At 34.4% G+C, this 13,130-nt stretch overlaps 1 protein-coding gene across 1 annotated transcript in view; it reads right to left on the bottom strand.

Moving 5' to 3' along the window:
* Nucleotides 1-706: 706 nt before the first annotated feature.
* Nucleotides 707-13,130, bottom strand: part of LOC136151626 (butyrophilin subfamily 1 member A1-like) — a 53,913-nt gene continuing 41,489 nt past the window's right edge. The window contains exons 7-12 of the mRNA XM_065912897.1: nt 10,101-10,121; nt 4,044-4,064; nt 3,001-3,027; nt 2,463-2,489; nt 1,872-1,898; nt 707-1,704 (exon numbers count right to left, since the gene is read on the bottom strand). Coding sequence (XP_065768969.1) covers nt 1,181-1,704; nt 1,872-1,898; nt 2,463-2,489; nt 3,001-3,027; nt 4,044-4,064; nt 10,101-10,121 — 647 coding nt within the window. The 3' untranslated portion in view covers nt 707-1,180. The remainder of the gene's footprint in view (nt 1,705-1,871; nt 1,899-2,462; nt 2,490-3,000; nt 3,028-4,043; nt 4,065-10,100; nt 10,122-13,130) is intronic.

The raw sequence follows: 13,130 nt of genomic DNA, 5'->3' as shown, positions 1-13,130 counted from the left end.
CAACAGTAACATGAATTCATGGGCATTTATTTTAGTTTATTATAGTCATTGTTTGGATGTCTCAAAAACTAGTCACTTTGTTTACATTTCAGTTTGACGACTTTGGGTCTATATAGTTCATGCTGAGATTTTGCCTTGTCTTCTTGTGTATAGATTTGCCTATTGTTCCTGGTTTGATATTACTAATGCCAGCCTCAAGTAGACAGCTAGTGCTAGACTCAATTTCAATATTGGATCTCCACTTGTTGAGGACTACATTCTGTCCTTCCTATACCAACTATCTACTTGATTTGGTTTCTGTTTGCTAGGCATGGCCAACAGAATCTGTCTAGTTTTTTCTGCTTTGTCCTCATGAAGGGCCCTTTTTGAGATGGATACCCGTCTACCTGTCCCTGCTATTATGTTATTTGAGATCTTCCTAACTTGATGGGCTCCTTCTTTTTCCTGCTGCTGGAATTGAGCCAAATATCTGCCTCATCTTCACCACCCTCCTCAGTGTATCTAGTTTCTCTAGCCTTCCTGTCTAGCTTGTCCAACTACCACCCAAACTCTAGTTTCATCTGAATATTCAACTATAGGTGTCATCTGCTACCATTCTTAATAGGAGGGTGCTTTAATACTGAGTTAGTATTGAATTGAATCACAACTGACAAAAATTCAGCATGCAAATGACTTAAGGATGTAAAATTTTATTTCTTATGGGTAGTAAATAATAGGGCATAGAGTAGTTTCATAAAGTTGTCAAAACCCCAAGGTGATTCCATCTTCTCATCCATGTATATCATATCACATGATAATATTACATGATCTGAGATGTTCTTAGAGATCCATCCATTATGCCACATTCCAGGCATCAGAAAAATTAAAGAAAATAAGAACATCACATAATTTTCCTTTAAAGACGCATTCCAAAGATCATAGATACTAATTCATCTTATAATGCACTGGTCATAATTTAGTCACATTTGGCAGGGAATGCTAAGAAATCTAATCTTTGTACTAGGATGTCATAGGCATAATCATAAGAGTTGATATGAGGGCAACCACCAGTCTGTGTATCAGAGCTTCATCTTGAGAATAAACCAGTAAGGGAGGAAGAAAAAGAATCAGTTTGTGTCTAGTGGGGAGAATTGTAATTGTCAGGGAAAGGTAGGCACACAAATTACAATATTAATGTGTTCTACTCCACTTGGACAATCGTCAAGGAGCCTGAGTCAGAGGACCAAAGTCTAAAAAGTGGTCTTAGGACACCATAAAATGTTTGCTTGGAAAATGTGAATATATGGGATTCATCTGTCATGTTATAGAAAGATACATCTCCAGCCTCATAATCCAGGAATACCCGCACCCTACAGGGTTTTTCTTTTAGAGTAAGAGAAGTTTCTGGGGATGTGAGGCCCCAGTACTCCCCTTCATAGAGCCTAATGGCCCAGAAGCCACTCTGTGGTGACATTGTGACCCTCCCATTCCTTGCTACATTATCCCTACAAACTCCCAGGTCCCAGGAATGTGCGTTCTTAACCTCCACCTCCCAAAAGCATTTCCCTGAGCTGACATGCAGCTGACCAAGCACACAGGGAAGGGAGACAAATCTCTGTGAGCAGCTGGGAAGTTCCTGAGATGGTTCTTTCCAGGTTACTCTTCTCCCCTCTTCAGACAGGAAGAGGGCAGGATGGGCAGTGGCTGCATCCAGAGTCAGATTTACTGCAAAGACAAGAGATCAGGTTTCTGGGAGGGTCTCAGTAGGTTTAGGCCAGAGTCTCCCTTCTGTGAGGGCTCCTCTGGCCCTGGGAGGTCCAGTTCACCTCTCTGCATCTTCCCTGGGACTACCTACAAGATACAGGGTCTGTCTTGGACTATGATAGACTCACCAGTCTGGAACTCTTCTTTTCTCCAATCTGCAAAGAACAAATGAACATGAGAATCCACCGTCTGACAGGTAGAGCTGCCCAACTGTCCAGAGCACTATAGTAATAAACTCCTTAATTCAAGAATAACAGCAAACAACAAAGAAAAAACCTCTTTTATATACTTGAACCTCTTTTTACAAGATGCTAAACTATATATGTCTTGTAGACCTGCCTTGTCCCTATGCTCTCCTCATCCAAAATTCATATAGGATAAATATTTGTAATCTATTTAGGATGTTTGAAAGGACATATAGTATATGATGAGTCTGGCCAAATAACTTATTGTTCACTTTAGATTCCTCAAATTTTAGCAGATGAAAATGATTCCATCTACACTGAAAACATAATGCTACCTGCAATCAAAAATAATAAAACTACTAAAATGCAAAGCTCCAGGCACACTATTATCTGTTAGAATAATGAGTTATCTATTGAATTCATGAAATAAATGCTTAGTGTTTCCTTAATTTTCAGCAAATGTTTTGCACACACTAAATGTTCTATAAAATCTATGATAATAGGATATTCTTCATCAGAGTCTGTATTGCTCACCAGGATACAATGGTGTTTCTCTCCATACTGCAAAAGAACAAAATAGAAAAAGCTTTACTTTTATCCTTTTATTCTTTCATTGTCTTTTTTGTTATATTAAAAACAAATATAAGAAATATTTGCCTTTGCTCTATTTCTTCTACTGAATCCTTTAAACTTCCTCTTTCTTTCCTATATCCTCATATTCCAACATTCAAACATGGTGATCAAAATGATTAGGTGGAGGATAGAAAGAAATATAGAAAAAAGCAAAGGTGGCAGGGATAGGAGCATGAAGGAAGGAGCATAGAAGGAAGGAAGGAAGGAAGGAAGAAATGAATGAAAGGGGAGGGGAAGAATTACAGGCTGAATAATTAGTGGCTTGCATTTCAGAGAGAATTTATTGAAAGCATTGATACTAATAAAGATAATGCTTCCAATGCTGCTGTGCTTACACTAAACACTTCTGTTGTATTTCTGCATTCTATTCCACTGACATAGGGGCAGAATCTAAGAAAAACAGAACAGTGAAGGTTTCTGAGAGATGATCATTACTCACCAGACTTGAATTGAGCCTTCTTCTTCTCTGAAAGAAAAGACACAATCATGTATGTATATATAAATAGATTTTCTTAACATCACAAAGAAGATGCCAGTAATGCCATACATCTGTCAATATTTGTGTCTGAAACTTGCTAAGTAATGTCCATTTCAAAAGCAATGAAAGAAATGTCTAAAGCTCATTTCACCTGGAAATTCCACTATAGTATGAAGAATATAATCTGATATGAAAGGACATGAGGATTTAATATTTTTATAGTAAAATACTAAAATAAAATAGAATAATCTTAGAAATTAACCATAAGATTTAGAGATATATTATCAATGAAGTTTATCTGAGTGACTGAAAAATGCTCAAGGCCCTGAAGGAAGAGAAATTTGTTGAATCAACTAATAAGTGGTTAAAATAAAAATGAATGAAGGGTAATAATTTTGGTTGGAAAGAAACAACGATGCAAAGTTATATAAAAAATATTTATATGCCTAAGATCACTGTAGATTATGGCCAAGCAAAGTGTATCAAGATTACACTTGACATTAGTATATGCAAAATATTTAAAAGGTCATCAAAGGAGGAACGTATCTTATTCAGCAACTTTGGAGTCTGAACCCTGTTCTTAAATTGAAAGAGTATAATATATAAAAAATTGGGACTCAATCTCAGAGCACATGAGGAAAAACCGAAGTTAAGGCAAGTTTTCTACTGAATGAAAATAACCACACTGTTCTTAGCCTAATCCCTTTCATCTCACCAACCTTTTTTTTTTTTTTTTTTTTTCACCAACCTTATAACAAAGTTATGGTAATCACTAGGAAGATAAAAGAAAAGGGATAGAATAAAAAGGTAGAGGAAAAAATTAAGAGAGTTAATATGGGAATTTTATTAGAAGTTCAGGATGCCAAAAAGAAAATGGATAAGGTCATTTTAAATTCACAAGCAGGCAAAGGAAAGACAGGATTATGTAAGAGGTGCATGTCAAGAAATAAGAGGAAAAAATATATCTAGGAAATAAATCTTTTGAAAAGAGTAATTAAACTTACCAATTTCCTTCTTGAGTTGTTCTGAAAAATATAATGGAAAAACTCATGTAAATTTCAAGGAAAACCAGTAAATGAAAGTGAAAATAAAATTTCCACTGCTCAGTAAATAGATAAGATGGATGTAATTAGAAGAAAAGAAAAAAACAAAGAAAAAGTCCTGAAAAATAATAAGGAAGCAAATATTTTTATCTTGGAAAACTGGTGACAATTTTTTCTTGCAGACAAAAAAATGTTGCCTGACATTTTGGTAAACAATGAATGTTACCTACGATGAAGACAACAGAACCAGATGGTGTACACTGGGGGGATTCAGGATGGAGAAAAACAGAATACTGGCCCCAGTAGTTAGGATGCATATCAAAGGAATAATTTCAATAAGCCCCGACTCTTGTATCTTACTATATATAAAAAAGCATTAACTTGAGATGGCTGCAATCATATTTAGCAAGTCATAAAGAAAATTCCATGGACAGAGGAGACTGGCAGGCTACAGTCCATGGGGTCGCAATGAGTTGGAACCGAATGAGCAACTGAGCACAAAGAAGCCTATGGCTTCTCAGGTGGCCCTAAACGTAAAGAACTCACCTGCCAATGCAGGAGATGTAAGTGACATGGGTTCAGTCCCTGGGTTGGGAAGATCCCCTGGATGAGAGCATGACAATTCACTTCAGTATTCTTGCCTGGAGAACCCCATGGATAGAGGGGTCTGGAAGGATGTGGGCCATGGGATCACAAAGAGTCAGAAACAACTGAAGTGACCAAGCACGCACGCACCCATGCACACAAAGAAGCTTTCAGTAAAAGCACTGGTCAGTCTAAAATAGTATCTGTAACTGTAGTCTTATGAAGGCTGCTCAGTATATAGAAGAGGTATATTTCTAGGTTCATTAAACCTGTAAACACAATACAGTTTGAAAACCATCATTAGGAAATCAAGGATGTTAAACTTTGAATGTTTATATCATTGTATTATGAAAAAATCTTTTGGGAGTATCTTATGATTATAGTTTCTCATGGCATTCACATAACATTTCAATATTGGGAAATGTGTTGTATGTTTCCTTAAATTAAAAATTCTTCTACCAAAATCTAAAAATAAGGGCAGTTTGCTAAATTAATAATAATGTCGGAATAAAAATGCAAGAAAAAATCAGAACAATTACTATAGTAGGACAGAAAATAAACCCAGGGTATACCATTAAATGTTTGTTATTTAGGGCACTTGGGTGATAGGATCAAAGTCAGTGAAAGAGGGAGCCTGAAAACCACACTGAAACCATGAAGGATATCTGAGTTTACATAGTCCTTAAAAGGACCATAGGCCAAGAAGCATCACTGAGAAAGAATGAAGTCTTAGCTCTCATCTCCTAAAGTTTGGGCAGATAGCAACTGCATAGTAAAGGACTTTGAATTTTGAATATATGGCACTTGCACTAACAATAGACAGCTTTCAGAAAATATATGCAAAATGCAATCATGTACCCATCAGTCTCTTCCCTTTTGTTTCACAACATTCACATGGAAACTGTGGTGAGACTCTACTGAATAAAAGAAGGCAGTGTTTAGAGAGAAGGAGCATGGTTCTGAAAAAATAAAAGAATGAGGCTAGAGGGTAGAAAAGCAGTATTTGAGACAACTTAATATGGATGATGTTTATGAAACAAAATAAGAGAAAATAACAGACATTGAATGCTAGGGCATGCCAAAAGATGGTGTATAGTTAAAAGAAAGGGAATGTGAAAGACTCAATGGAAGCAGTCATTTAGAGTCTTATTGGAGTAAAACACTTGTCAGAGAAATTTACCAAATTTTTTCAGAAGCTGGTCAGAAAAATAAAATGAAAAAATCCAAATAAGTGTTAGAGAACAGAAAAGAAAGAATATGCACATTTGATGAAAATTCACATGCAATGTTAAATGTACCAGGATGCAGGCCAATCCACAAAATACACACACATGTGCCAGCACACACACATATACAAACTGCAGCTGAAAACTACCATTTTCAGGAGAATATTGGTTAAGATTACAAAAGAAAAAACTGAATGAATTTACTTAGGGAAAACATCACAAACAGTACTAATAGTGGTAACTTTTAAAAAATGTTTCTGACATCCTGCTTTTATGCAATTTCTTTTTTTGCAAAGAATTTCTTTAAAAAATGAAAAGGAGAAAAATGAGTGAACTTTCTGTATTGGAAAAAAATTTTTTTTTTCTTCCAATTATTATCTTATAAAATTATCTTGATTTAGGTTGTTTAAATTTCTATTTCTTGGAGGTTAGCCTTCATAAGTTCCTTGACTGGTATTAAATTTAGAGACAATACTTATTATTTTGGTAGTGCTTGTTGTACACAATAGCCACACTCACTGAATTAAAAGAATCTGAATCACTGCTAATAGAAAAATATCATGTTAGTTTCCTGAGTGCTTCTTTTCACAAAGTTCTCAGCAACTGAGTAAACTATAACTTCTTAAAATACAGATTTCTATTTAAATGCATGGCTAAATGAAGTTCATCTTAATTAAATCACATGAAAGTAAGGAAATGATGCTCTAGACACAGCATATGGAAATTGAAATAAATGACCTGGGCATTTCAAACTAGTCTCTGAGAATGTCAATACTTTAGAAATGTATAGTTAATAAATTTACACGGCAGGAAGGTCTGTTTATGCCAGTTGAAACAAAAAATTAAAGAAATCATAAAAATTAAAAAACAAAAAATTAGAGAAATCATAAAATCAAAAAACAAAAAATTAAAGAAATCATAAAAATTAAAAAACAAAAAAATAAAGAAATCATAATGAGAGAAATTGAACGAGAAATAAAGATGATGAATTTCAGTTGGAAAGACAAAATACTGAGACAAAGCCACATAAAAGCACGCATAGAGACTTGAAGATAAAATACCAAAAAAGAATGAATCCATGACTAGGTAGGCAAAGAAGTTGCTTGACATTGGGGACTTGACACTTTCCTCTTCACATAAAAAAAAAAAAAAGAACTCAAAATACATTCAAAATGATGACCCAATGTGAGGAAGAAATAAAAAAAAATTTTAAATACTGCCATACTTTAGCCTTTGGTTCAACATGACCTCATTTTCTATAAGATCTGAAGACATTTCCAGAAATCAGGGAAAAGATTGTTTTACTTTCGTTCACCCTTTGGTGTCAAAGGAATCAAGACAGGAAATGACTCTGGAGAAGGAGATAGAAAGGACATCTTGGATAAACAATGTCCATCACTGGTCCTGTATTAGACTTTCTACATTTTTCAGAATAAACTGCAAACTCACAATTATACACAAGAGAACAAGTTAAAAAGAGATGAAGAAGCAAAGAGAAAAAGTGTTTATATTTTTTAAAATGTATAATGATAATCAGAAAATGTACACCTGTGGCTGATTCATGTCGATGTATGGCAAAAACCACAACAGTATTGTAAAGTAACTAGTCTCCAACTAAAATAAGTAAACTTATTAAAAAAATAATATGACGATGACAAGGGAATGCAAAATAAAATAAAATGTCTATTTCTTTGGCAGACAGGCCCTTTACCACTAGAACCACCTGGGAAATCCATACTTAATTATATCAGTACCTAAAAAAGGAAGATATTCAATATTATTTTTAAATGTTATATATTATCATAAGGAAATTAAAATATCATATCATATCCTGTTAAGTAAAGAGCAGGAAAAATATTCATTATCAAATAGGTCTTTACATTTTTAAATAAATTGTTGGCTTTTAAAGCTATCATTATGTCGCTAAATAAGCAATCTTCTTATCTTCTAACAACCCTTCAAATGGCATAGTTTATCATCCTCGGGTCTTAAATTTTCCTTGGGTCTTAAATTTTCCATTGGCCACTGACTAAAATTAATAAAATGAGTGTTAGAAAATTTGGAAAATCTCTATTCTTCTTAAAGGCAATATTTACATCTGCTAAATGTTAACAGCACTTAAAATTTGTGTCATGTATCAATTATACCTTGTCTTGCCTTGTTCTTTATTTCAGCCATAATTTTATGTATATTAAACTAAGCTCCCATAGATAATGGAAACATACTGTATAGCAGAGGGAACTCTACTCAGTGCTCTGTGGTAACCTAAATAGGAAGGAAATCAAAAGTGAGGAAACGTATATACATATAGTTGATTCGGACACGACTGAAGTGACTTAGCATGCATGCATAGTTGATTCACTATGCTGTACAGTAGAAACTAACACAATATTGTAAAGGAACTATACTCCAAATTTTTTTTTAAAGAGAGATGAGGAAGCAAAGAGAAAAACGTTCATTTTTCAAAAAATGTATAGCAATAGCAATGAATCCTGCTACATTAAGGAAATATATTCCTAAATATCATCTCCGCCTTTGAAAGCAGAATTACAATTGAAATTTTTCACTAGAAAAGAAGTATGTCAAGTTTAAAATGACTATTGGGGTGATATCAAAGAAAATAAAACAACTATAAAACCATAAAAATATTGGCTACATCTGATGCAAAGAGAACAGAAATTTGTAATCCTTTTATAGTTTATTCTAAGTTTCAATGTGGCCAATATATTTTTAATTGGAAGCAAAGATTTCTGAAGGACATATTGTCAAACAGGAGTAATGCTATATCTCATACACACACACACACCACGTGATGCAAAAATTATAAAGATGGAAAATGACACTGTGAGGTAGAATAAGACTTCTGAGATAAGCAACATAAATCATATGTATTTCATTGGACTTTCTCTTTTTGTCAGAATACAATCCAAACATGCACACATACATGAGTATTTAAGCTACTTAGGAAGTCATGAGGAAACCTACAACAAAAGCACCCATCTAGCTAAAACTCCATCAGTAGCAGTAGTCCTATGAAGCATGCTTCATGCCTTAAAGACATGTATTCCCTACTTACATTGAATCTGTAACCAAAAATATAGCTGAGAAATATCATTATAAAAGGAGAGATGCTAAACTTTTAATGGTTATATTAGTGTTTCATTAAAAAAAACATTTAGGAGTATCCTAGAACTCTAGCCTCTCATGGCATTCACATAAAACTTCAAAATGGAGAAATAAGTTGTAAACAATCTTGCTCAGTATATAGAGTCCTTCTACAAGCACTTCAAAATTATTGCTGCTTGCCACATCAATAATTATATTAATAAAATGCAAGAGTGGTATGAGGGAAAATAAACCAAGGAAATGGTATGAAAAATATTTGAACCTGAGAGAAGATTAGTGAATAGTCAAGGGCATTGGATGTGTGAGCCTAAAGTCCACACTGTATCTATGGGTTACACCGGAATTGACACAGTCTTCAAAAGGACAAGAGTTGGAGAAAATTCACTCAGCAAGTGTGGAGTCTGATCTCATAAAGCTTGGGGAGGTATCCATGGTATATTAATGCCCACCTGACTTTGAATACATGACAGAAAGATAAAGTTATTGAAAGTGTACCAGAAAGTAAATACATAATGTAAACAATGTGCCCCTCAGTCTCATCCCCGTCATCTCACAAAATTCATAGTGAAACTGAGAAGGTACTGGATGACAGAAAAAGACAGTGTTTATAGGGAAGGAACATAGGAAATGAAATAGGATGTACTGAGAAAGACTTACACAGATCTGGGCTAATAGATGGAGAGAATTTAATATAGAAAAGTCCATAAATGAAACATTGAGGAGAAAAGAGCAGATAATGAGATACAGTGTGAGCCAAAAAATGAAATGAAAGTAAAATGTTAGTTGCTTAATATGTCCAACTCCTTTGTGACTCTTTGGGTTGTAGCCCGCCAGGTTCCTTTCCATGGGATTTTCCAGGCAAGAATACTGGAGTGGGGTACCATTTCCTCCTCCAGGGGATATTCCCTACCCAGGGATCTAACCTGGGTCTTCTGCACTGCAGGCAGATTGTTTACTATCTGAGCTATCAGGGAAGCCCCAAGTCAAGGGTGGCATATAGATAAAAGAGAGAATGATAAAAGAATCAAAAATGTGGTTGTTTAAAGCTTATTGGAACAAAAATGTCTTCAGGAATATTTACCTATTTTTTCCAAAAGAACACCTGAAAAATTAAGAGAAAAAACAGATAAGTTGAATAGGATGAAAGGTCAAGGGAAACTAAATTTAGTGAAAAATTTACATACAATTATAAATGTAACACGATTTAAACAAACATACACACACAGAAACATATGCAGGTATATACAATGTGCCAAAGTAGCTGACAGCTTTCTTTGGTGCTGATCAAAAATTAAATGACGAAAATGAATAATCTTGCTGACTTTCCGAAAATTTCAGGTGTATTGGTAATGGTGGTTACCTTTTGATAAAAATAAATGGAAAAAAATAAAATAAACAATACTGAGTAGAAAAAAAGAAAGAAAATGTTCTTGAATTATTTGGACACAACTTGAGCTGCTTTGATTTGATTGATTACCTTTAATAAAGCCTTTTGCTCCTACTAAATATGAATCATTGTCTCACATAAAACATTCATAAGGGGTGAATTAGAGTGCACTGAATCACTTCTGGAATAACTGCAGGATTTGGTTCTTAGGAATCGTTATTAACATCTTTTTATGCAATGATGATATAACTTTATTTTTGGTGAATTGCTATTTTAGTTCATGCCAAAAAGAACCTCATCTAATCTTGATCACCTCCTCAAAAAAATGTAAATATGAACCCATGCAAACAAAATTTGTTAAGAAGAGATGAGGCACCAAAGAGAAAAAAAATCACCCATATGTTCAAAACATTGTCTGTAGCAATGACTACATGAACTCTGCTGCATGCATCAAAGAGATCAATTTCCTATGAAAACAAATGTATACTGAAAAATGTACTTAGAAAAAAATAGCATATTAAATTTTAATGAATAATTCTGTGTTTTATGGAAAAAATCTTATGGAACATTACAGAACAGAGATTTTGATTTCGTTCACATAAAATATTCAAGGTAGAAATATGTACTATTTTTTAACTTTTTTTTTTTGTTTGTTTGTTTGTTTTTAATTTTATTTTATTTTATTAGTTGGAGGCCAATCACTTCACAACATTTCAGTGGGTTTTGTTATACATTGACACGAATCAGCCATTGAGTTACACGTATTCCCCATTCCGATCCCCCCTCCCACCTCCCTCTCCACCCGATTCCTCTGGGTCCTCCCAGTGCACCAGGCCCGAGCACTTGTCTCATGCATCCCACCTGGGCTAGTGATCTGTTGCACCATAGATAATATACATGCTGTTCTTTCGAAACATCCCACCCTCACCTTCTCCCACGGAGTTCAAAAGTCTGTTCTGTACATCTGCGTCTCTTTTTCTGTTTTGCATATAGGGTTATCGTTACCATCTTTCTAAATTCCGTATATATGTGTTAGTATGCTGTAATGTTCTTTATCTTTCTGGCTTACTTCACTCTGTATAATGGGCTCCAGTTTCATCCATCTCATTAGAACTGATTCAAATGAATTCTTTTTAACGGCTGAGTAATATTCCATGGTGTGTATGTACCACAGCTTCCTTATCCATTCGTCTGGTGATGGGCATCTAGGTTGCTTCCATGTCCTGGCTATTATAAACAGTGCTGTGATGAACATTGGGGTGCACGTGTCTCTTTCAGATCTGGTTTCCTCAGTGTGTATGCCCAGAAGTGGTATTGCTGGGTCATATGGCAGTTCTATTTCCAGTTTTTTAAGAAATCTCCACACTGTTTTCCATAGTGGCTGTACTAGTTTGCATTCCCACCAACAGTATAAGAGGGTTCCCTTTTCTCCACACCCTCTCCAGCATTTATTGCTTGTAGACTTTTGGATAGCAGCCATCCTGACTGGCGTGTAATGGTATCTCATTGTGGTTTTGATTTGCATTTCTCTAATAATGAGTGATGTTGAGCATCTTTTCATGTGTTTGTTAGCCATCTGTAACATTGTTAACAATATAAAATCTTTTCACAAATAGTTTAAGTAATTGCAGTTGTCCATGTTAACAACTGTGTTAATAAAAGTAAGAATGAAAATTACACTCTTTGGATATAAAAAAATTTCAGGAAAAAAAAATCTGGGTACAATTCCCAGATTTTACGGCAGTTTAAGGATGACCTTCATCAATGAATCATTTCAGATTTTATTCAGGCTTTCAAAGAAGAGAAAAGAGAGGGATATAGGAGAAGATGACATGCAAAATATTGCTTTGAATGATAGAAATACTGTAGTGTGCAAACGAATGATGGCATATTGATGAAAAGGTGGGATATGTATAAACATTAAGAGAACAGGCATTTTAGAGTGTTTTGGGAATACAGGGATGTCAAAGATACTTGTATATTTTTCTGAATTTTTTCTGTGAAACACAATAAAAAAATCAATGTAATTTTCATTGAAAAGAAACACAAAGAACTAAGCTTTCATATTAGAAACTTAAAAATTGCAAAATTTTACAGTTAACTTCATATTTGTATATGCTTCACAAAGAGCGAATGTCTGCATAAATTGTACAGATGGGACAAAAGAAAGCAAAAGTAATGGAGCATTGAATAAGCCGTGAAGATGAAACCCTTCAGTTGAAATGATGATAAAATGAGAGAAAAACGATGTGAATTCATATTTACTTTGCAGTGGAGGAAGATGAACACTGAGAATTGAAGACCAAAGTCAAAGAAAGAGTGAAACATTACAAAGCACCAGTGTGAAATATTGTTGGGACTTGCCTCTATTCTGTTCAGCCTTATCTGAAAAATAAAAGGAAGAAATAACCAGTCAAACCGAATGAAGGCACAATGTGAGGAAGAGATGACAATTTAATTTCTTTTCATTGTATAGTCATTCAGCAAAGTGATTTCACCTCTCTAAGTATTAGAACCTAATGTCCCAAAGACCATGTAACTCATGAGAATCAATGCTGTTTTAAGTTCCCTCATCATTTTCTTCAAAGAAATTATCACATAAAAACTTCCTTTGGGAAAAATTGAATCAATATTTGGTTTTGAAATGGGATTTCCAGGTTTTTTTTAAGCCCATAACAAATGACAAACATACTCAAATATATGAAATAGGTACTGTAAATGTGA

This window comes from Muntiacus reevesi, chromosome 20, assembly GCF_963930625.1.
Source record: "Muntiacus reevesi chromosome 20, mMunRee1.1, whole genome shotgun sequence".
Lineage (NCBI taxonomy): Eukaryota > Metazoa > Chordata > Mammalia > Artiodactyla > Cervidae > Muntiacus > Muntiacus reevesi.
This window is presented reverse-complemented; position numbering and strand designations above follow the sequence as displayed.